Source organism: Corapipo altera, unplaced genomic scaffold (assembly GCF_003945725.1).
Source record: "Corapipo altera isolate COAL_440 unplaced genomic scaffold, ASM394572v1 316, whole genome shotgun sequence".
In the NCBI taxonomy this organism is placed as follows: domain Eukaryota; kingdom Metazoa; phylum Chordata; class Aves; order Passeriformes; family Pipridae; genus Corapipo; species Corapipo altera.
Genome location: NW_020884974.1, coordinates 717,564 through 738,881, shown reverse-complemented (window position 1 = coordinate 738,881; position 21,318 = coordinate 717,564). Strand labels below are relative to the sequence as shown.

At 45.9% G+C, this 21,318-nt stretch overlaps 1 protein-coding gene across 1 annotated transcript in view; it reads left to right on the top strand.

Annotated features, from left to right (window-relative positions):
• The window catches only part of COLGALT2 (collagen beta(1-O)galactosyltransferase 2), a 47,521-nt gene that overhangs the window by 15,089 nt on the left and 11,114 nt on the right, over window positions 1–21,318 (top strand). Inside the window, exons 2-5 of the mRNA XM_027665320.1 lie at window positions 13,950–14,060; window positions 15,467–15,584; window positions 16,848–16,982; window positions 20,521–20,725. Coding sequence (XP_027521121.1) covers window positions 13,950–14,060; window positions 15,467–15,584; window positions 16,848–16,982; window positions 20,521–20,725 — 569 coding nt within the window. The remainder of the gene's footprint in view (window positions 1–13,949; window positions 14,061–15,466; window positions 15,585–16,847; window positions 16,983–20,520; window positions 20,726–21,318) is intronic.

Here is a 21,318-nt window from a genome sequence, read left to right as displayed (position 1 = left end):
ATCATTCCCAGCCCTGACACCCACTCTTTTTTGGGAACTTGTGGAAATCCAATAATCTCTTTGCTTTTGTTTCCCTTTCTGTAAAATGAAGTTGTAATGCTGTCTCAGTGCAAGTTGAGACCTTTGTCATTTGGGTTTTGGGGGCCTCTGGCCGTGCCCACTGACCTCTCTGATGCATATCACCTAATTCACAGAGGTACATTGAAGACAAGTACACTTTGCAATTCAAAGCAAGAACGCTAAAATCTGGTAGAAATTCAGAAGATGTTAATTCATAAATTGATTATTTCATGCTAGCAAAGTGGTGTTTGTTGTGTTTTTCCCCCCACACTCAGAATCCTCTCAGCATATGAGGTAGTGTCACCTTTTCAGCTGTTTCTTCATCGGAAATATGATGGACAAAATTACATCCAGGAAAACTCTCTACTTATATCTCTAAAGGTTGATTTTTTTTTTTCCCTATTTGGCTGCAGTGGTTGTTTTTCTATTCTCTTAATTATGTATAAAACATTTTCAGCCTTTTGCCAGCAACTATGACATAATCCATTTATTTTGGGACACTGTACCATTCCATGCAATTCAGAGAACCTCTGTTTTCCAAGGCTACTGGCTACTTGAGGAAAACTGGGCCAAAATTATGAAGTCTCAAGTTCCATGCTGGCTTCAGCAAAGTCTTCTCTAAAATAACTCACTGATGACTGTAAGATTTAGTTCAATGTCAGTGAAAGCAAAGTTTGGCATAAACACCTTTATGCCAAGTGAAACCTGTGCCAGTGGGAGGGTAATGGAACCTGCTGTGTTTGTGTGCTGTGAATTTGCAGTAGATGAGGAGAAGTGCATGGTCTGATGTTGTTAAATACTGTGTGTTGTAGGTGTATATTGTAGGTTCACAGGGATTATGCACTGCTTTGGGTTATTAAACTGCATATTCTGAGAGGGAAGGGCTGGTTGTATCTTCAGCATTAACACTTTGGTTTTGCTTTTTTTGTTGCTGATTTCTTCATCCCAGAATATGGGAGGTGAAATGACTCTGAGGAAGAGGTGTGTGACAGCAGGAGGAAGGCCAGCTTGCCTGCAGGTTTGCTTGTGACCTAGTGCAGTGCCTGGATCCCTTGAGAAGTACGAGATGAAAAGTGTGGCAGCCCTTCTCCTTGTGAGGAATTTGTCACAGGCCCCTGGTTGACTTTCTTGCTGTACCTCCTGGCTGTATTTTAAAAGCAGATTCTGTGTTACCACTTTTCATCCCAAAAGTCACTGACTTGGTCATATAGAGGCTGTAGAAGAAGCAGTCAAGAAATTTACTTGTTTCTACTCCTCAGTGTCTGTACTGAATGTTATAAACAGCTGGTATTTTATCGTTCCTACGCTTGCCCAGTTTTCCCATAAGCACCCAGTAATTCACAGCCTGCCCAGGAGAGCAGGAGTGTTTATGATGTGCCAGTGCCAGCCTTGACTCTGTTATCTTGCACTGTAAGAGTAAACTCCAGATATTTTTAGTGTCCAAAGTTCTACGAGTTTCTAGGTACACAGATGGCTTATTGTGCTGCCTGCTGAGACTGTGCTGGGGATCCCGCAGTGAGGTTTTAGCTGGGGGTGTTGATTCTGGGGAGGGTGTTGGTACTGACCTTTTGAGCATGAGTGAAAGGGCAATGATATTCTGTCAGCTGAGCATAAACCCAACATGTTTTTCCTGTGCTGCATAGCAAACTTTGACTTAGGTATGATAGTGTTGGGTTGTTTTAAGTTACCTTTCACAAGCAAACTCAAAATAACCCACAGACATTTGCTGGTCACAGTTTGAAATCTGCTGTTCTCAAGTCACTCTGAAGTTGAATTCCTTTGAAAAAGACTTGCTGACTTTGTCTGCTTCTGTAATCATGAAATCCCAGAATGGTTTGGGATGGAAGGGACCTTAAAAATCATCTCATTCCACCCCCTGCCATGGGCAGGGACACCTTCCACTAGCCCAGGTTACTCCAAGTCCCATCCAACCTGGCCTTGGATACTTCCAGGGATGGGGCAGTCACATCTTCTCTGGGCAACACTGGTAAGTCTGGTACCGAGTACAACTCACCCATCTACCTGAGGGTGATCTCTAGAAACAGGGATGCCCTTCCTGTCTGGGCTTAGATTTGTCTGTGTTCTGTATCATCCGCTCCTGGTGGGAGCACTGAAGATCATCGGGGTGGAAAGTTTCACATGCATAAGTAACGAGGAAAAACTTAATTAAATTACTGGAACTGCTTTTGCCTGTGCAAGGCAAGCCTGGAGCTCTCTCTCAGGGTCTAAACCTTTAAACTTGGCAAAAGCTCCTATGTGAGCTGTTGGTTTGACAACGATGCTCTGCGCTTTGACGGCAGCGCTGGGATTTCTCCGTGTGTCTGTAATGATCTATTCATCTGGTACATTATCCTGCCACAGCCCTCTCCGTGCCCAGACAGTGAGCTCTTTCACGGAGGAGAAGTGCAGAGTCATATTTCTGAGTGCAAATTAGCCGGGGGATTTATTTGTAGTGTGGGCTCGGCCGAGCTAATTTCCCTCAGCAGCTCTGCTGTGAGTGAGCCGCAGGGAGCTGGAGCAGGGAAGGTGCGAGGGGACATCCGTGTGTACACTGCCAGCAGACAGACAAGCAGAGGGCTGGCCCTCCTCTCCTGGGGGACAGGTTACACAGAGGGCCAAGAATCCTTCAGCCGAGTGCTGAGTGTCTTCCTTTTCTCTGTGTCTTTCATGATTACGCACTTCAATAGGGTGGTGCAGCACAAATATAACACTTTGCACCAGGCTCATCATCCTACATGCCTCAGGAGTTTAGGGAAACGTCCCAGCCCTCTGGGAGTTGTTGGGATGCTCCTCAGTGTTGATGGTATTGCACTGGGGGACTGTGGTGGGGCTGCTGCAGTTGGGCAGTCCCGAGCTTGGGATGGTGGCCAAGTCCAGACTCTCTGCCTGCCTCTAACTCCCCTTTTCCAAGCCTCTGCGGGCAAGGATAGATTGCTTCTTCTGCTGGAATGGACATCTACCCACAGGGCAAACGTGTGTCTGAGCTTTTCTCTAACTCTCTACAGCTCACGAGGGGCAGCACTGATCTCTGCTCTGTGACCAGGGACAGGACCCAGGGAAGGGCTGGAGCTGTGTCAGGGCAGGTTTAGATTGGATCTCAGGAAAAGGTTCCTCCCCCAGAGGCTGATTGGGCACTGACCAGGCTCCCCAGGGCAGTGGGCACAGCCCCAAGGCTGCCAGAGCTCCAGGAGGGTTTGGATAAGGCTCTGAGGGACAGGGTGGGGTTGCTGGTGTGTCTGTGCAGGGCCAGGGGTTGGACTCGATGGTCCTGATGAGTCCCTCCCAACTCAGCATATTGTATGAGTTTAGGTGTTGATCAAAGGAGCCTTCTTGGAGGTGGGCACAGAAAAGCACGAGGTCCTGCAATCGGTGTGCAGGTTTAGTGTGGAACACTGCAACGTGCCTGCTGTCCAAAAGCCTACAGAGGTGGAATTTTTCAAGCTTTAATTCAGTGAATGTGTACCTGGACCCTCAAAGTCCAGACCTGCTGAGCTGAAAGATCTCTCCCACCATTGGTGCCACATTTTTACAGAAATTGCCACGCATACACCAAATGTTTTACTGCTGGGGTTTTCTCAGTGATGTCTCTGTGCACCTGAGTATGTAGGCAGGTAGCAGCCTGCTGGAGACAGGTCTGGAGGGCTTGCTGCTGTTGACAATCCTATTCAGCCTGCAGCAACAACTAAGGAATTCCTGGTCCATTGGAGAGGTGCAGGGTCTGGATGGAAATCAGCCCTAGATGTAGAGCTGACCTCAAATGGATGTGTTGGGGTGGCAGTCCTGTTGCAGGGTCTGCATGGGGGCTTGTTGAAAGCCTTCTAAAAAAAGCTGTGAACTGTTGAACAGAATGAAGAGCTTTCCTCAACCCACCAGGAGGCTGAGCTGTGATCTGAAGGTCTCTGCAGGTGAAAGAAATCTGCATGTTTTGGTCATCTTTGCATCAGGCTGCGTATAAAGATTGTAAGTTCCAGGGAGTCTGATGTGAAAATATGAAATACTCTTGATTTTCAGTGACTATTTAACTTTGAACGTGTCCTGCCCTCTAAACAGATCCATTTTTCTCTATCCAGAGGCAAAATCTTTCTGGCTAGCCAAGCATCCTTTGCCACTTTGCTTGTAGGAAGAGTAGTTTATGGCTTGTCCTTACATTTCTTTTGCAATTCTGTCCTATTTTGAAGCAGAACTCTCCTCCAAATGCTAAATTTGAGTTTCACCTCAGAAAACACTGGTACTGCCACACTCATTGCGTTGTTCTTCTGGCGTATTCTGGTTTGAGATGCAAATTATTTTAGATTTCTGATGGCCTCAAAGAAAAACTGGCTGAAAACCTTTGGGAAGAATGGCTTTATTGTTGCATATCAGCAAAGTTTTCACATGAAAGGGTCAATTATTGTGTAAAACTCACTCTGGGGTCACAAAAAACTTCCTGCTGCTTTCCAGATCACAGAGCAGATTCTCAATGGGTAAAAAAGCGTTCTCCTTTGCTCCAGAATTAACTTGGTGTGTTTCTTACTCTTGCTTGAACTCTTCCACATTAATGACATTAATTAAAATATTCTGGTTTCATTCTCTAATTTTTTATGTTCTTTCTGTCAGCCAGCACTGGACAAGAGATGACAAATCACTTTTATTTGTAGCGATTTAATTATACAGTGTTTGGATTCCAACAAGAAGTGTTTCTATGTGTGTTGAAATGACTTTGATTAAGTCCTGTAAGATGTGTTTAGAATGCAAATCAGTTCATAATGAAAAGGAAGTCATATTTCATATTTTAAGTCAAGTTCCTAGAAATGTCTTGCCTGCGAGAGTACATTCTTAAACACTTTGGAAGAATGGAGCATACCAGTCTCAACCACATAACTTGGTTATGTTCAGCTAATCCTGTTCTCTCCAGGTTGCTGTAATCTAAAATAAGCATTCCTTTATTTTTTGCCTGCTTCAGAGGAAAAGAAGTCTGTCAACCCTGTAGCAGAACTACAGTTCATCAGCAAAAGACAGGAAAGGAAGTGAGGTTCAGGGGAAGGTAGGGAGGTAAAGAAAGGTATAGAGAGGTATTTGTTTTACTTTCCTGGTATGTTGCAAAATTTACTTTTACATTCTGAAAATCTCAATATTATGTATGCATAGAAAAGGGGGAATGGCTTCAAACTGACAGAGGGCAGGTTAGATTGGATGTACAGATGAAATCCTTCCCTGTGAGGGTGGGGAGGCCCTGGCACAGGTTGCCCAGAGAAGCTGTGGCTGCCCCATCCCTGCAAGTGTCCAAGGCCAGGTTGGACGGGGCTTAGAGCAACCTGGGCTAGTGGAAGGTGTCCCTGCCCATGGCAGGGGGTGGGATGAGATGAGTTTAAGGTCTCTTCCAACCTAAACCTTTCAGTGGTTCTGTCATTTTATGATTCTGTGTAGAACTGGTGAAAGCTCTTGTTGGGTGGTGTGGGGCAGGGAGGCAAGCACTGGGTGCTTATTGGTACTTGTAAGGCATGGTTCTAACATTTTTTGGGGAAAAAAAATAAATCATAAATAAAAAAAGAAAGCTAATGAGTGGAAGGACTGGGTTCTGTCTTGCCCTTCCTACTGGGTGTCTGGTGGATCAATCATCTGAGTCTTCTTCCCAGGCGAGGCAGGCTGTGAAGGCTTGCACTCTTCTTGCTGCAGGTTTGGTACAGAGACTGAGAGCTTTTCAGATATTTCTATTTTGGGGGACCTCTGCTAAGGTGGTGTGGGCCCATATTCAATGTACCCATTCAAAAATCAGTGGTCGTGAGCACCTAAATGTAAGCAGATTCTGACCTTTAAAACTTATCCATTTTTTGTTACCACAGCCAAGAATATTTCTAAATATCAGTGTTCCTTCCCAATGGCTTACACACTTCCATTAATCTGGAACAGCTGCATCAGATGGTGTCTGATTTAGCACTGGTGGGAAGAAGCTAGCCCTTCAGAAATCACAGAACTGTTACAGTTAATTCCTTGTTTGAACAAATGGATTTCAGAGGCTCGTCACACCCCTGATCCTGCACATATGGGATTTCCTGAGCTTTCCTTAGGGGACTTGTTCCCTTGAACCCAAGTCTGTGTGGAAATACTCACAAGATGCAGATTTCTTTTTTGTTTTTTTTGAAGCTTTACAGCAGGGTGACCATGGGGTAAATTAAAACAAGGCAAAAAGAACTTGGGATTGAAGCAGCAGGCACCTCTTTTACATTGCAAGAGACTTCCCCTTGCACAAATGCCAGAGAAGCTGTTACACAGGTTTTTGACTGTTAGCAGGAGGGAACCATGAGGGTCAATTTAGATTAGATACAAGGAAGAAGTTTTTTACAAGGAGGGTGTTAAAACACTGCCGCAGGTTGCCCAGAGAAGCTGTGGCTGCCCCTGGATCCCTGGAAGTGTCCAAGGCCAGGTTGGACGGGGCTTGGAGCAACCTGGGATAGAGGAAGGTGTCCCTGCCTGTGGCAGGGGGTTGGAACGAGGTGAGCTTTAAGGTCCCTTCCAACTCAAACCATTGTAGGATTCCATGATTCTGTCTGGGGGAGTGAGGGACGAGAAAGTGAGGGATTTCTTGTGGTGCAGGGAAAGAGCAAAGATCCTGACGTGTGCAAAAGTATATACACACATCTGTGAATCATTCTCTCTCTCTTGGACGTGGAACATCATTGGAAGTTTTAGAATCAGTGCTGCTGCCAGCAAAATCCATTATCCACAGCTGCTGAAGGGCAGGGAGAAGGAGTTAGAGGGGAGCCCTATGTGTTGCATTTCTGTGCTGTGAGATCCTGTTCTTGTACAGCTGCCCAGCCCAGAGAATATCTCTGCTCGTGTTACTGGTTCCATGCTCCCACGCAGCTCCCTGCCACTGGTCTGGGCTCAGATGTCTTGGGGACCCAGTTCAAATAATTAAAAACCAAAAGAAGGTACTTCCAAAAGTCTGTTTTTAATTAAGGAAACCCTAGAAAAAAATGCCAAGTCCCTTCGAAGCCAAAAAGTCTTATACATATGTTAGGATTTTGGCAACTTGTTTAAATGCTTAAACAGTTCTTTGAACTTGGGCTGAATGTTCAGGCTCTATTAATGAAGTGTGCAAGCAAAATTGTGATATTGTGACATTGTGTGATTTAGAGGGTTTAGATCTATCCAGAGTCTCTGGACTACGTTGTTGGGAGCTGGCTCAGTGGTGTCTCATGACGTGGTATCCCTGATGCTGTTGATACTTGGGAGATTTGAGGTATCAAGTCATGGATTAATAGATGCAAGATAGGGCTGGCAGAGCAGGAAAAGAAAATTGTTTATTGGCTGGGTCTCCTCGGTGCTGGATGAGCAAGAGCCATATCTGCCTGTTGGTGGGGAATGCTTGGAAAGATACAGGGAACTCTGCTTGGTTTGCTCCTTTTTTGGAAAGATCCTGAGCAAGAGAATATGAAGTAGTTGGTAGCAACAACTCCATTTAGAGTCATATAATAGAATCCTCAAATGGTTTGGGTTGGAAGGGACCTTAAAGATCAACCTGTTCCAACCCCTTGCCATGGGCAGGGACACTGTCCACTAGCCCAGGTTGCTCCAAGTCCTGTCCAGCCTGGCCTTGGACACTTCCATCACTTGCTCCTCTGTGGTAAAGACAGACGTTTTCACAGCTGAAATGAAATCCCTCTCGCTGGGCTTCAGAAGTGTTTTGCCTCTGTCTTGTTTTGAGTTTTTTCCCTCCCCTTTAGGATCCATCCCTTCTTCTAGCTGCACTGTTTTCTAGTCGAGGTAGTTAGTCTCTGGTTTACAGTGGAAACTGTCCCTTCAGTGAGTTTTATATTTTGAATTGGTTTTCTAAACCTGGCAACATTCAGACAAAAAAGGCAGGGAGAAATTACTCCCTGTTACTTTATTTACCTCTTGTTTTGGGAAATCTAAATCCAAATTTGTGTTTGACTCATATTAGGATTCCATTACTGGACTCTACTTTTTCAGTTGTTTTTGGCAGGGCTGAGCTCACACCCAGAATGAGCACAGTCATCGGTCAGGGCAGCCTGGGTGACACACCTCAGCTCTCCTCAGGCCATGGAGCTCTCAGGGCTGCCTGAAGGAACTGGAAGCTGAAGGCTATTGCTGCAGGATCTGAACAATTCTGAGGTTAAAATTCACATCCTGTGCTCTGTTCATCATATGTCATTAGTGCTGTGGTAAAAACCATGCGACCTTTGGAGTAACTTGTTAGTTATGGTCAGGGCTGCATGAAGTGGTGTGGATTTTCTAATGCTGGGGGGTTTGAAATCCTTGGTGTTTTCCCTGAGCATCAGGGAACCCCCCATTCAGTGCCTGATTGCTGCTGGCTCAAGGCTGAAAGTGGTCAGGAAGATATCGAGTCCTGCTCTGAGGGCTGAACTTTTTTCTTGAATATTTGGGCACCTCTGTTAGCACAAGTTCTGGAACACAGCACACAGAAATGTGCTTCCTCCATCACTTCGTTTTGAGCCTCTCTCTGAATACTTTATTGTTGCTCAGCTGTGTGGAAAATGGCCAAGGGGACCTACTGGTGCTTTTGTCACCAGTTTCTGTGTTACAGTTGTTAGGAGTGATCTACTAATAGGCTTTCCATTGACTTTGGGCTTTGCTTTGGATGAGACCCTGTGGGTTTAGGGCATGTGGCCAACCTATGGCTCTTGCTTCAATGGAACTCAATATTGGACTACATCCTATAGCAACCCTCGTGGGTGAATTGGATCCCTGGCTGCAGGCAGAGGAACCAAAGGAGACGGCTAAAATGAATATCCCTGGGGTTTCCTGGGATTTGGTTACATGCTCAACTCAGTTCTGCAGTGTGTGGAAGCAGCAGGAGCCCTGGAAAGCCACAGGCAGCCTCTTCATGTGAGCCATTTTCAATGCAACATCAACCACCAGCAGCATACTGAGCATCGTCATCCTTCGTGTGTTCTCAGCAGGGTGATGGGAAGGGCCCTCTTGAACCTGGGTGTCTAAGTTCCTCAACACCTTCCTCAAGCCCAGCAGTCTTCAAAACACTGTCAGAAAGGGAAAGGATCCTCCTACTGTCAGAAAGGGAAAGGATCCTCCTCAGAGCTTTTGTTTTTGAAAGCTGGCTGCCTCCAGTCCTAACCTTGCAGCGCACAGGTCTTGAAGGTGGAGTACTGATCCCTGTTTGAAGCTGTCCCTCCCACCCCGTTTGCTCAAGAGAAGAGGTGGTAAATGTTGAATTCGGTAGGAAAATTACTGCAGGGCCCTCTGGCTGTGGAGTTTCCCACAATTTGTGTCACAGAATGACCCATATTCTGACAAACCGGCAGCACACAGGGTGGGTTTTGTCCTCTAGTATTTTTCCTAAACAGAGGTGAAGGTAAAAATTTTCTTCTCTGACCCAGTGCCTGAGGTAAATAAACTGCAAATAGCTTGGGAGAGCAGGCTGGAGCGTGAAGAAGTGAGAAAGGGAGATTGTTACTTTTATTTGTATTTTTTAGTTCCTTTTTTGGAGAGGAAAAGAGAACAACCATCAAAGTTTAAATTAGCTCCTCCTTGCAAACATAGGTTGAGGAGACATTATCAAGCTAAAATTAGGAGCAGTTTGTAAAAGGAGCTGTTTTCCTCGTAAACTGCTACTCACATTACTTAGTTAAAACAGTAGGTGCTTAATGTCGTGTTTTAGTTTTCCCCTATTCATGATCCCTGAGTTTTTTGGGAGGGGGTGCTTTTGCTGAGTGTGGACAATGAGGGCTTGTGTCCATGATATGACTACTGGTTAAAGCCAAAGTAAATACTGCAGTGGTGATAGTTATGCTGACAAAAGCCCCTATATGAACATTCCCCCTCAAACTTTTCAAAAATTTAACTTGTGTTTATGGTAAATGGATTTAAATCCAAGTGGAAAAAGCTGCCATGTTATAGGAACAGGAGTGTCCATCTGGAGATGTGTTCTGGTTTATTTATTAAACTTTGTTTTCAGAAAAGCTTGGCAGGAATTTGATTTTTTTTTTCCTTGTCACTCCATTTTTTCCAGGTTGTATTGCACAGGCTTTAGATTGTAAATCTTACAGGGGACCTTTTTTCTCTAATTAAATTCTGGATGTTGTTAGACGGCTCTTGAAAATGAAGTTGCCTCCTTTTTAGTGCAACCGTCATGGATGTAATCTGTCCCTTTCGAGAGAAACCAGCTGTTTCAGTCTTCTCCCCCAGTCACTGGTTGCAGGCAGAGTGTTGGCTTTGAGAGGTGCCTGCAGGGAAACTCTTGAACTTCAGCACGTCCTGCACCTAGGAAGGAAAGAACCTTTGGCAGTGATTCAGGGTATGTTTGATCACATCTGAAACACCACGTCTGGTTCTGAGCCCCCTTGGTGAAGAACGATGTTAACAAACATGAACGAGTCCAGCAGAGAGCCGTGAAGATGGTGAAATGTTTGGGAATGGTGGGAAAGACTTGTGCTCCTCCAACCACCTCACCTCTCCTCTTCCTGTGCCCTTGCACTAGACACATCTTCTCGAAGCTCCTGCTGCTTCTTGTCTGCACTCAAAAACCGTGATTTGAACCTGATGCCAGGTCAACAGTAGTGCTGATAGGCTCTCACTCAAATAATAATGCTGTGCTCACCAACCTACTTCCAAAAAATGCACCAAAAAATCTAGGCACTGCCTTAGCCTAAGGGCCATGCCGGCATCTGAGCTGTGTCTGAGTGAGCTGAGCCGAGCTGGGTTGCAGGGATCCACTCTCCTCTCCCTGTCAAGTGCAGATCATGGACCAGTAAGGATCAGAGGATGTAGTAAAAGCAGTTTTCCAGGACAGGCAAGAGAGGAGAGGCAATAGCATCTCTTGTTAATGTACTCTCACCATCAAACTGACTCGCAGGACGTACAGAGGAGACACGTTGAGGTCCCACAAAGTGTCTGTTATAGAAGTGTTTATAATGTGGAGTGTCCTGATGTCCCTCTCATGGTTTGAGGAGCTCTGGCTACCAGTGAGAAGTCCTGCTTGCATTTTTATATGCCTGTTTTTCTTGTGCAGGGGTTGTCATTAAACAAAAAAAGAGGAAAATAAGTATGTGCCTTTTTTTCCGTACAGTGCTATTGAAAACACCAAAGGTGCTGGTTTTTTTCTGAGAGGAAAGGTGGGCTGGTTCAGATACTACAATAAGAGTCAGTGCTGATTCTGTTTGACCTTAAATTAATTATTCTGGAACTAATAGTGGTAATTGCTTTGGGAATGGCTCGGGTTATTTTTTTGGGTTTGATTTTTGTTTTTTTTTTTGGTTGGGTTGGTTTTTGAGGCTTAAAACTGGGAAAAACAAAGGTCTGCCAAATTGCTAGTCATAGGGCTTGTTTCATCCAGGGCAGAACAAACATTATTGCCTTTGAGAACTTTTGGGCTTAGAAATGCTGCTGGGTGGATATTTCTGGAGAAAGCAGTCTGTCCTTTGTGCCAGAGCCTTGTCTCACCAATGTCTTCGAAAGGTCTGCTGGGATGTGAATTTACCTTCTATGTATCACCATTGCAGCCTGGGCAGTAAAATCATGGACTCATGGAACAGTTTGGGTTGGAAAATGCCATTTTTCTTCTAGCAGATTCCTTGTGGGTAGATCTGGAGGTTGCTTTAGCCTCCCATTCACATGTTTCACTTCTGGCTGGAGGACGTTAGCTGTTGGGTCTTCCAGGGGGAATTTTGTCAAGGGCCTGTTGTCTTACCAGGAGCAGGGTGGAGAACTCCAGGTGTGATGGGAAGAGCAACCTTCAGTCCCCTTGTTGTGCCTCGGGAAGCAAAAAAGGTCTTGTTGTAACTTTGCCAACCACTTTAAAGCTTCTTCTGCCAGTCAGAGTTTTGGGCTTCATGAAGCAACTCTGAGCGACTGAGGAACTGCCTTCCATCACGTTAATAATTTTCACTGAGGTTGAATGGCTCAACGTTTTTACATTGTCAAGGAAGTTTGTGTTTCGTTTGTGAACTCTGGATTTGGATTTCCTGTGCACATCCCTGCAAACAGCTCCCTATCTAATACATTTTGGGCTTGTGTGTGCACAAAGTTGAATGGAGAGGGATCTCCTGGCTGAGATGGGAGCAGCCAACATAAAACTGAGATTAATTTGACATGTAGGCAGCTGAAGCTTCCCCTTTCCCTCCCCAGACTGTAGCAAATCCCTTCATGTGTCCCCAGTGATCTTAGAAGGACTGGGATTAGGTTTGCTGAGGGGGAAGAGGCACGTGGACCTGACTCTATGGGAGCTGTGTGCTTACTTTAAGGTTTGGCAGGATCCTTAAGGTTAGTCTGGACCTGACAAAGAGTATGTTGTGGGATGAGCTATGATGTTCATCAGGGTGGCCACCATCATCTTTGCTTTGTTTGTGTGCGGCCTAATTGCAGTGTGGTCCTACTGTATAGCAAGACCTTCTTGGTGCCACTGCAGCTCCAGTGATGACCATGAACATAAAGCCATTTTCACAATTCTCTGGTATTTTAGGAATTCTGGAGCTGTTGTTTGCTGACTGTGGAGCTGGAGCGTGGGAGGAGAGCAGAACACCGTGGTGGGTGTGGGAGGCCAAGGAAGTATGTGAAAACGGGCTAAAGGGGATGAACTTCATCCTGAAAATATATGGAACAAGTTGGACTTATACCAAGTCAGCACTACGACTAGTTTAGTCCAGTTTAACATCATTGCAGACTAGATCTACAGTGCAGTCTGACCCAGGGTCTTGATCAAAAGCAATGACTAAGCCCGGCTTTGCTCTGTCACAGGAGAGCAGTTAATGACACGGGAACCAGCCTCTCTTCATTTACTGAACTCTCATTATTTATTGTTTCAATAGACAGGAATAAATAAATATTCAACAAATAGTCTTCCTGACCTTAAGTGATTATGGTGTTCTGATTATAAATAAACTGAAAATCTGAATTCTTGATTCTTTTTTAATTTAAAGCAGGCTAACCCTCATGGGAATTATATCTTCCAGTGGTTTGAACTAAAAAGGGTTCATGCCCTGGTTTTCATCTATAGGATAATACACTGACTTGGAGTGGAGGTATTTTCCTGATAAAGCTTTGGAATAGCTCTGGGGTTTAGGATGAACTCCCTTTGTCCCTTCTGTGTGCCCTCCCCTGACTGTAGGTAGCTCTGGATTGAAGCGAGGTGGAAGATGCTCTGGGAAGTGCCTTTGTGTCTTTGGAGCTGGAGGATGCAACAGGAAATCTATAGCACTTGAGGGGGCTTCCAGCACCCTCCCCTGAGGGATGTGTTCCACCCTATCTTTACTGTCTCCGTGGGATCTCTTAGGAGTATTTATACTCCCAGAGGAATATGAAGGGATTACAAATTCCCAGTGGAGCCTACTGAGCTGTGCTCTGCTGTGGGGCTGTGCTGTCCTGCCTTCTGCCCAGGAAAAATGAGCAGCCCTTTCACTGATGGGAATTTGTTGTGGAATCTGCCATTGCCGTGTGAGCAACCAGGGGTTGGGTGTGCAAAGCCCTGGTCCCAGGGAAAGGCGTGCTGGGGAGGAGCAGCTGGGATGTGACTTGGCCTGCTCACCCTGGGACCTGAAGCCTTGAGGATCCCAGGCAGAGAGGAGCCTGTGGCTCCCTTGGGAACATTTCCACGTGGTTGCTGTCAGAATTGTGGATCTGTGCCTCCTGTTCCAGTCTGTGCAGCTCTGCTGCTCAACCCCAAGGAAAAAACATTCCCTCCTCTATCAGCATGTTTCAGTTATTAACCTGTTCTTACCTCATCCCACGGGTTTTTTGCCTTCCCTGATTCTCCTCCCCATCTCACAGGGCAAGGGGGACTGAGAGAGCAGCTTAGTTGTCAGCTGGGCTTGAACCACAACAACCTGTCTTGTTTTTTCCAGTGATAAAACAGGGATTTAGGCAAAGGACTTAAATCTTGTGTTAACGTGCTTCCTTTGCCCCTGCTTTCCCAGGGCAGCCACTGACCACAACGTTGACAACACCACAGCAATCCTCAGGGAGTGGCTGAAGAATGTGCAGCACCTCTACCACGATGTGGAGTGGAGACCAATGGAGGAACCCCAGTGAGTACCACAGCAAGGGGCTCACCTGGTTTGCTGTTTCCAAAGCAGGAGTTGTACTAGATGTCCAAGCATTAAAATGTGGATTATTTATTTTGTGGGGTCTGTCCCATTAAAATTGTGTTCTTATGAAAAAAAGGTAATGTGAGAGGTCTCTGTGAAGAGGTCTCTGACTTCAGTAAAGCAGCTCATGCAAGTCTTCGAAGAAAGCATTTTCCATTCAGTTATTTAGCATCTGCAGCTGCTCTCTTTGCGTGGTAAACAAACCACATCAAGAGCTACAGGGAATTAAAGCTATCATGCTTTATTTGCAAGGAAGCAGAGAAATCGTAGCCTGTTCCTGTAATATGTATGAAAGCTCTGAAACATCAACTATTCAATAAGTGCTGAGCCAGAGAACTAGATTTAATTCATTATATTATACCTTTGCATGATTTGCAGGAGCATTGCTTTGAAATATGATGTGTTGGGGTTTTATTGCTTTAATTTTTATTTATTTTTAAGATCAGCTGTTCCTGGTTTTGTTCTGTTTTCTATTTCTTCCATCAAGGAAAATTACATCAGTTTCCCCTTCCTTTAGGCTTGCTTTTATTTTCAAGGTCCTCGGTACAGTGGTTGGGTATTTGTGGTACAAATCCACAGGGAATGCTGGGTTTATTGACATTTTTAATCCTTTCATTGGAATTGAGTTTTCTTCCTGTGAAACTTGGCTTTTTTAATTTCTGCCAAAAGCCTTTGAAATTCTTAGCTCCTTCCCTGGCTTATACAGGCGCTGTTTCAAAGTCCTGCGTTTTTATTCCACGTAGGGATCTATTCCCAAGTTTCCTTACATCTTTGTTACAAAGCCTTTGTTTTTGGACCTGACCCTGGGAACAGAGCCACGCACACAACTGTGGTGACGCGATGGGGCTCCTGGGGCTGGGTGTTGGGTGTTTGGAGACTTAAGAGCTGTTCCTGGGATGTGTTAACAGTTCCTAATAATGCCCAGACCCCGATGGAATCCGGATTGCCTTCATCTGGCTCTGCAGGGCTGAAGGGAGCTGGATTTGCAGCCCAGAGGGAAGATGAGTTTCTACCAGAGGGTCAGACAGGGTAAATCAACTGCAGTTCATTTTGGGGGGTACCCTCTGCCGAAGGAGTTCCTGGGTTGGATGGTGCTGCTTTGCTGGGTTGTCAGGAAACACTGTGGCACTGCTTGTTCCCTGGTGCCCTCTGTGCTCATGCCAGCACAGAACTTGGAATCATTCTCCCTCAAAACCTCTCCTGGGTTGCCTGAGGTGACTCTTAACGCTGTTTTCCTTTCGGCATGAAGGCATCAAGGGAACTCTCTCTCTCTCTCTTTTTTTTTTTTTTTGACTGGTGTAATAAGGCCCAGACATGTTTTACAGTCAATTTTTTTCCTTTTCTAGATCTTACCCAGAAGAAATTGGTCCAAAACATTGGCCAAGCTCCCGATTCACTCACGTGATGAAGCTGCGCCAGGCTGCCCTTCGTGCTGCACGGGAGAAGTGGTCAGACTACATCCTGGTAAATACAGGCTTTGACTTATTAACTGCCTTCAGGCAAAAGCTTTTCAGGTGGTCACTTGGATACTGGGGACTGTCAAAAAGTTTTCTCTGCATCTAAAGACATATGGAGATGCTATGGGTCATTTCTTGATCTGATGAGCCAGAGACTTTGCAGCTGGGGAGGTGAGTCCTGAGGTAAGCTCAGGGCTTTCTCCACGGGCATCAGGATTGAGCATAGTCCTGGTGGTGGGAGGTACCTGCAAGGGTCCCCCAGATTGAAACCCACCTGATGAAATGTAAGGGAATAGTTTTGCAGAGCAGCTGTGGGAAGATGCTGCCCTTGGTCACTGCATTAGCAGTTAATGGGGATGTTCCCACAGCCCCTGAGCAAGGCGAGGGTGTGAGGCCAGTTTGAGTCGTTCTTGATCCTTTTCACAGAATAAACTTGTCCTGAATTTTCAGCTATGCTGTTTTCCCTTTCAGCTCCCTTGTCCCTGTGCTGATGTAACGTTGTGTGGAGTCAGGGAAGCTCCACATCTTCTCCCATCTCCACTGCGTGTCCTAGGGGCAGCTGCCCCTGGGCTGGCTGGTACCAGCAGTGTGCCCTATGAAGCCAAACCCACCAGCTCACTGGGGGGTTTTTTTGCCAACTATTGACTCATAGAATCGTATAGGTTGGAAAAGATCTCTAAGATCATTGAATCCAACCATTAAACCAGCACTGCCAAGGCCACGTCCACATGGCTTTTAAATTCCTCCAGGGATGGTGACTCCGCCGTTCCCCTGGGCAGCCTGTGCCAATGCTGGACAACCCTTTCTGGGAAGAAATTTTCCCCAGTATCAAACCTAAACCTCCCCTGGTGCAACTTGAGGCCGTTCCCTCTCCTCCTGTCCCTTGTTCCCTGGGAGCAGAACCCGACCCCCCCCAGCTCCCGCCTCCTGTCAGGGGGTTGCAGAGCCAGAAGGTCCCCCCTGAGCCTCCTTTTCTCCAGGCTGAACCCCCCCAGCTCCCTCAGCTGCTCCTGCTGCTCCAGCCCCTTCCCAGCTCCATTCCCTTCCCTGCACATGCTCCAACCCCTCAAAGTCTTTCTTGTCATGAGGGGCCCAAAACTGATCTCAGGATTTGAGGTGCCACACCAGTGCCCAGCACAGGGGGACAGTCACTGCCCTGGGCCACACTGTTGCTGATCACGTGCCTCTGGCTGCCTCCTTCCCAAGGAAGTGTCAGGGGAAGCATATCATTTCATCTGTTAATGAATGTCTTCTTCTCTTCCTCCTCTAGTTTGTTGATGCAGACAATTTACTGACCAACCCACAAACCCTGAACCTGTTGATAGCAGAAAACAAGACACTGGTGGCACCGATGCTTGAATCTCGCTCCCTCTACTCCAACTTCTGGTGTGGCATCACCCCCCAGGCAAGTGACCTCATGAAGGGTGTTAGGTGACTGTGTGAACTGTGTTCTCAAAGGCTTCCTGCCCTGTATCTGTGGAGCAATGGGCATTTTTTTTTTCTGTTCTGTGGACTTTCCCATCTGCTTCTGTAGTGTCCTCCTGATCAGAAGCTACTGCAGCTCTGAGGTGTGCAAGGATGGTATTAACATGTGATACAATCCCACTTACTACACAAAAAATACTGATATGCAGTCCAGAATTTTTTTAAGGTGATTCCTTGTGTTTCTGTAATGGCCTTAAAAACTCTTGGTGCATAATTTTGGGCTAGTTTTCCTGTATAGTGATGCTAATCCGAGAGGAGTTTGCTTTTCTTTCCACAGCTCTCTTGTGTATAAGTTGTTTTTCTCACTTATAAACAGATATAGTTTAAAAACACCCTTTACCTTGTTGGGAGTGTGTGTGCTGTAAAACTGGTACTGGTGCTGAGCCTAAAAAATCAGTTTCATGTTGCCTTTTCAAACCACAGAAAGTATCAGACACAAAAATATTGTATGGTAGAAACAGCATTATTTTAAAGCCAGCACGAGGTTGAGCTGTCACTTTACAAGCTGACCTACATCACTGTGGTGTGTACCTGGCTAGTGGGTAAGTCCCCACCCAGTCACTTGCTGGATCCTGCCCAGTGGGATGAAGGAGCAAATTGGAAAGGCAAAAGCAGGAAAAAACCCCAAACGAACCCAAAAGCAACCCTCATGGGTGGAGATAAAGATAATTTAATAAGTAAAGAGAAAAAAAACCCCAAACAAATGATACAAAATCAGCACTATCCAGGCAGCTTTAAAGAAAATCAACTGCATACAACCAAACCCAGCACAGTCACCTTGTCCATAAAGGGGTTTTGCTAAGAGAATCAAATGTATAGAAGGCAGATCTGTTGTCACAGTGTTTCTTTGCCTTTTTTTTCCTTTGAAATATTCTTGATAAAGTTCTGGATGGGCTTTACAAAACATTCAGCCTGAAATGGGGACCGTAGTTAATGCCTTTTCTCCCAGGTAAGCCTCAGTAATGAGATCAGCTTTTTGACCTGTTCTCCAGTCTGTTGCTGACCTGTGTATTGTCATCCTTTGAGGAGTCAGGATCCTAAGCTGTGTGTCTTTGGAATAGCAAAAGAGTGTGTATTCTCTTGAAAATTTTTCCCTGTTTGCCCTGGAAAGCTTAAGGATTTCCTTCTTAATTCCATGCCTGAGTCTTGCTTCCTTATTCATAAAGCTACTGCATAGACAAATGTGTTTAATCCTGAGCTGCATATGCATCCCTGAGCTTCCCTGGGGCAAGTTCCACATTCCTGCCCTTCCCTACCCTCTTGCTTTATTCCAGAGACCTAATCTGACTCTAATTGTTATTATTGCTGGAGTGAAATAAAGAGCAAACTCAATTTTCCCATTTCCTTTATTTATCTGGCACAAAACATCATTATTACTTCCCAGTGTTACCAGGGACACAAGTAGGGATCAGAAGCAGGATGAAAACAACTGTACTGGGTCAGAGGAAAGGTCCATCTGATAGTGACAGTTCCCTGCAGATGCAAAAAAAGTGAGTGATACTTGCCCAAATTACTTCTGTATCCTCTGGCAATCCCCTTCTTTTTTTTTGGAGGAATATACTTGTCTTTAAATCTCTCAGAGATTTTTTTTCTTCTCCAAAAATCACTGTCTGAATCTATTTTTTGGTGCCTACACTATCTTATAGCAGGCAGTTCCACAGTTCAGACTAAGTATTTGAATAAAAATAGCAGAAAAAGGTCCCGAACTATCCAAATCCTTGGGAAGTAAATATGGAGATAAGAAAAGGGAAGTGGGGAGGTGTGTTTCCTTGTTTCAGTTTTTGTTTTAAAAGGAAGATATAAATTTCCTAGTGAAGGTATTGAGTGTCCTTAAGGTTTTTAAGGCTAAGTCCTGGGTCAGCCGTGTTTTCCACTGGTGTAAGTCAGCACTGCTCCACAGGCTGCAGTGGATCTCTGCCCGTGTGCACCAGCCTCAGCCCTACCTCCCCAGTGGGGAGTTTCCAGCATTAGCTGAGAAAAGTAGAGGGAAAAACCTTGCAGCAAGTGCGTCTTGTAGAATTTGGTGGAAAAAAAAGCTGCTCAAGTGAACAGCAAAGTTGCTCTTTTATTTTTAATTTTCTCTCAGTTGCTGCTTTTTGTTTCTGCGCACAGTCCCAGGGCTTCGTGTGCTCAACCTTGCTCTCCCAGGGGAATTGGGGAGGGAATAACAGCTGGAGCATGCCCTGAAAAACAGCCTCCCTCCAGCACTGAGCCACGGCAGGCCAAACCCAGCTCCAGACAGCCTGACACTGAGCTGTCACGGAGCAAACCTTGGGAGAGAGAGCACGGCAGCAGCGCGGATGAGTTGGAGTCTTTCTTGACTTCCCCTGATTTATGAGCAGTGAACAGCCCCAACACTCCAGGGCCAGTGACTGGAGGAGGCAAGTTTAGTTTCCACAGTCTGTCACCTGTGGGCATTCTTGGATGTCTGGTAAAGGTTGGATGTGTTAACCCTTCCTTTGGCTGCTCAGGTCTCTACCCGCACGCTCCTTTCCCTGGCAGTCGGGATTGCTGTGTTTGGGATTTCTGGTCCTCACAGTGTGGTCAGAAGGTGTCTGAAGGGCAGAGGGGAGGGTGACAGATGCATAAACAGGCAGATGCACCACACATGCTTCTGCACAGCTCAGAGTAGAGTGGTTCTGCCATGATTTGCTCAGCTGTTGCCTGGATGCTCATGGAAAATATAATATAAATGGAGCTTTAACTTCTTTTAGTGACTCATCATTTCTGTAAGGCCCGGAATCTGCTCTGGATTCAGCCATCCAGATGTCAAATTGGTGTTTCAGGATTTTCTTTCTGGAGGAATTTAGTGCATTTATTTCCAAATCTGATGGCTTTAGCCATATGAGGTGCAGACTGTGGGTGTTGCACCCTACAGTGCTGGAAGGCTGGCAGAACTCCTGGGTACAGGGAATTACCCATGAGCTGACTGAAGTTCCTCCCCCAGACAGGCTCAGGAGTGAATATTAAACCTACTTGCCCCGCAATGGGGGAAGCAGGGATTCTTACACTGCAGTGACACAAGCCATTTTTAAGGTCATGGTCAGAATTAGTTTGCAGCTCCTGTTCTGTGAGACATATCTGTGCCTGATAAACGTGGAGGACGTCATGGATGCTCAGGCTCAGCAACTTCAAGGATCAGGCTGGAGAGTCTGTGAGCAAAAAAGAGGTTTTTGGAGAGCCAGGAGGTTTGAAGGTCCATTGCAGGGGAATTTTGCAGTGGAAAGTTTTGGGTCTCCAAGAACAGCTAAAAAGGAAAGAGAAGGTCAGTCTTTAACTTTTGGGATAGAGACTGTTTCTAAACACTTGACTGGGCCATTTTCAAATGGGAGATGCTGAAAAAGCTGAGAGTTGAGCCCTGATGCACCTCTGCTGGGAAGAGCTCAGGTTGAGAACTTTTGCAAAAGAGCATCTCTGAAACAGGAATCTCTCAAGCAACTCCCTCTTTGTGATTTCAGGGCTATTACAAAAGGACCTTGGAATATCCCCTGATTCGGGAATGGAAGAGGATGGGCTGTTTTGCTGTCCCCATGATTCATTCCACATTCCTCATTGACCTGAGGAAGGAGGCCTCCACCAAGCTGATGTTCTACCCCCCCCACCAGGATTACACCTGGAGCTTTGATGATATCATGGTCTTTGCCTTCTCCAGTCGCCAAGCAGGTATGTCTGGAGCTTTGGCTGGGGAGGAGTCACTTGTAGAGACACACAGACCTCTACTGTGAGTTCACAGGCCAAAAGTCCTGTGTTAACTTCAGTGGGGGGTTCAGACACTGTTCCCTTTCCTCTTTGGGATCTGGTCAGGGATAACCAGCAGCAAGTGACTGGAAAGGCAGTTCTGGATTACGGCTGGCTTCAGAGGATGTGGGAGCTGTTCTTGGCCTGGGGGCAATATTTCAGAGACAAAATGTGTGGCTTCCACCCATGGTTTGTGTCACAGCAGGGAAACAGAGAAGGTGTTGTGACGTCTGTAGGTGAAGTATCTAAAGTTACCACTTCCAGAAGATCCATGAGGAAAGGGGTGAGGGCAAGAGATTCTCCTTAAAGAACAGAGTCACAGAATGGTTTGTGTTGGAAGGGACCTTAAAGCTCATCTTGTTCCAAACCCCTGCCATGGGCAGGGACACCTTCCACTAGCCCAGGTTGCTCCAAGCCCCATCCAACTTGGATTGGACACTTCCAGGGAGAAGAAATCTTTTGCAGGCAAGAGCCAGTTAGAGCTGGTATGAGAGCAGTAAAATCCCTGTTGTACTTCA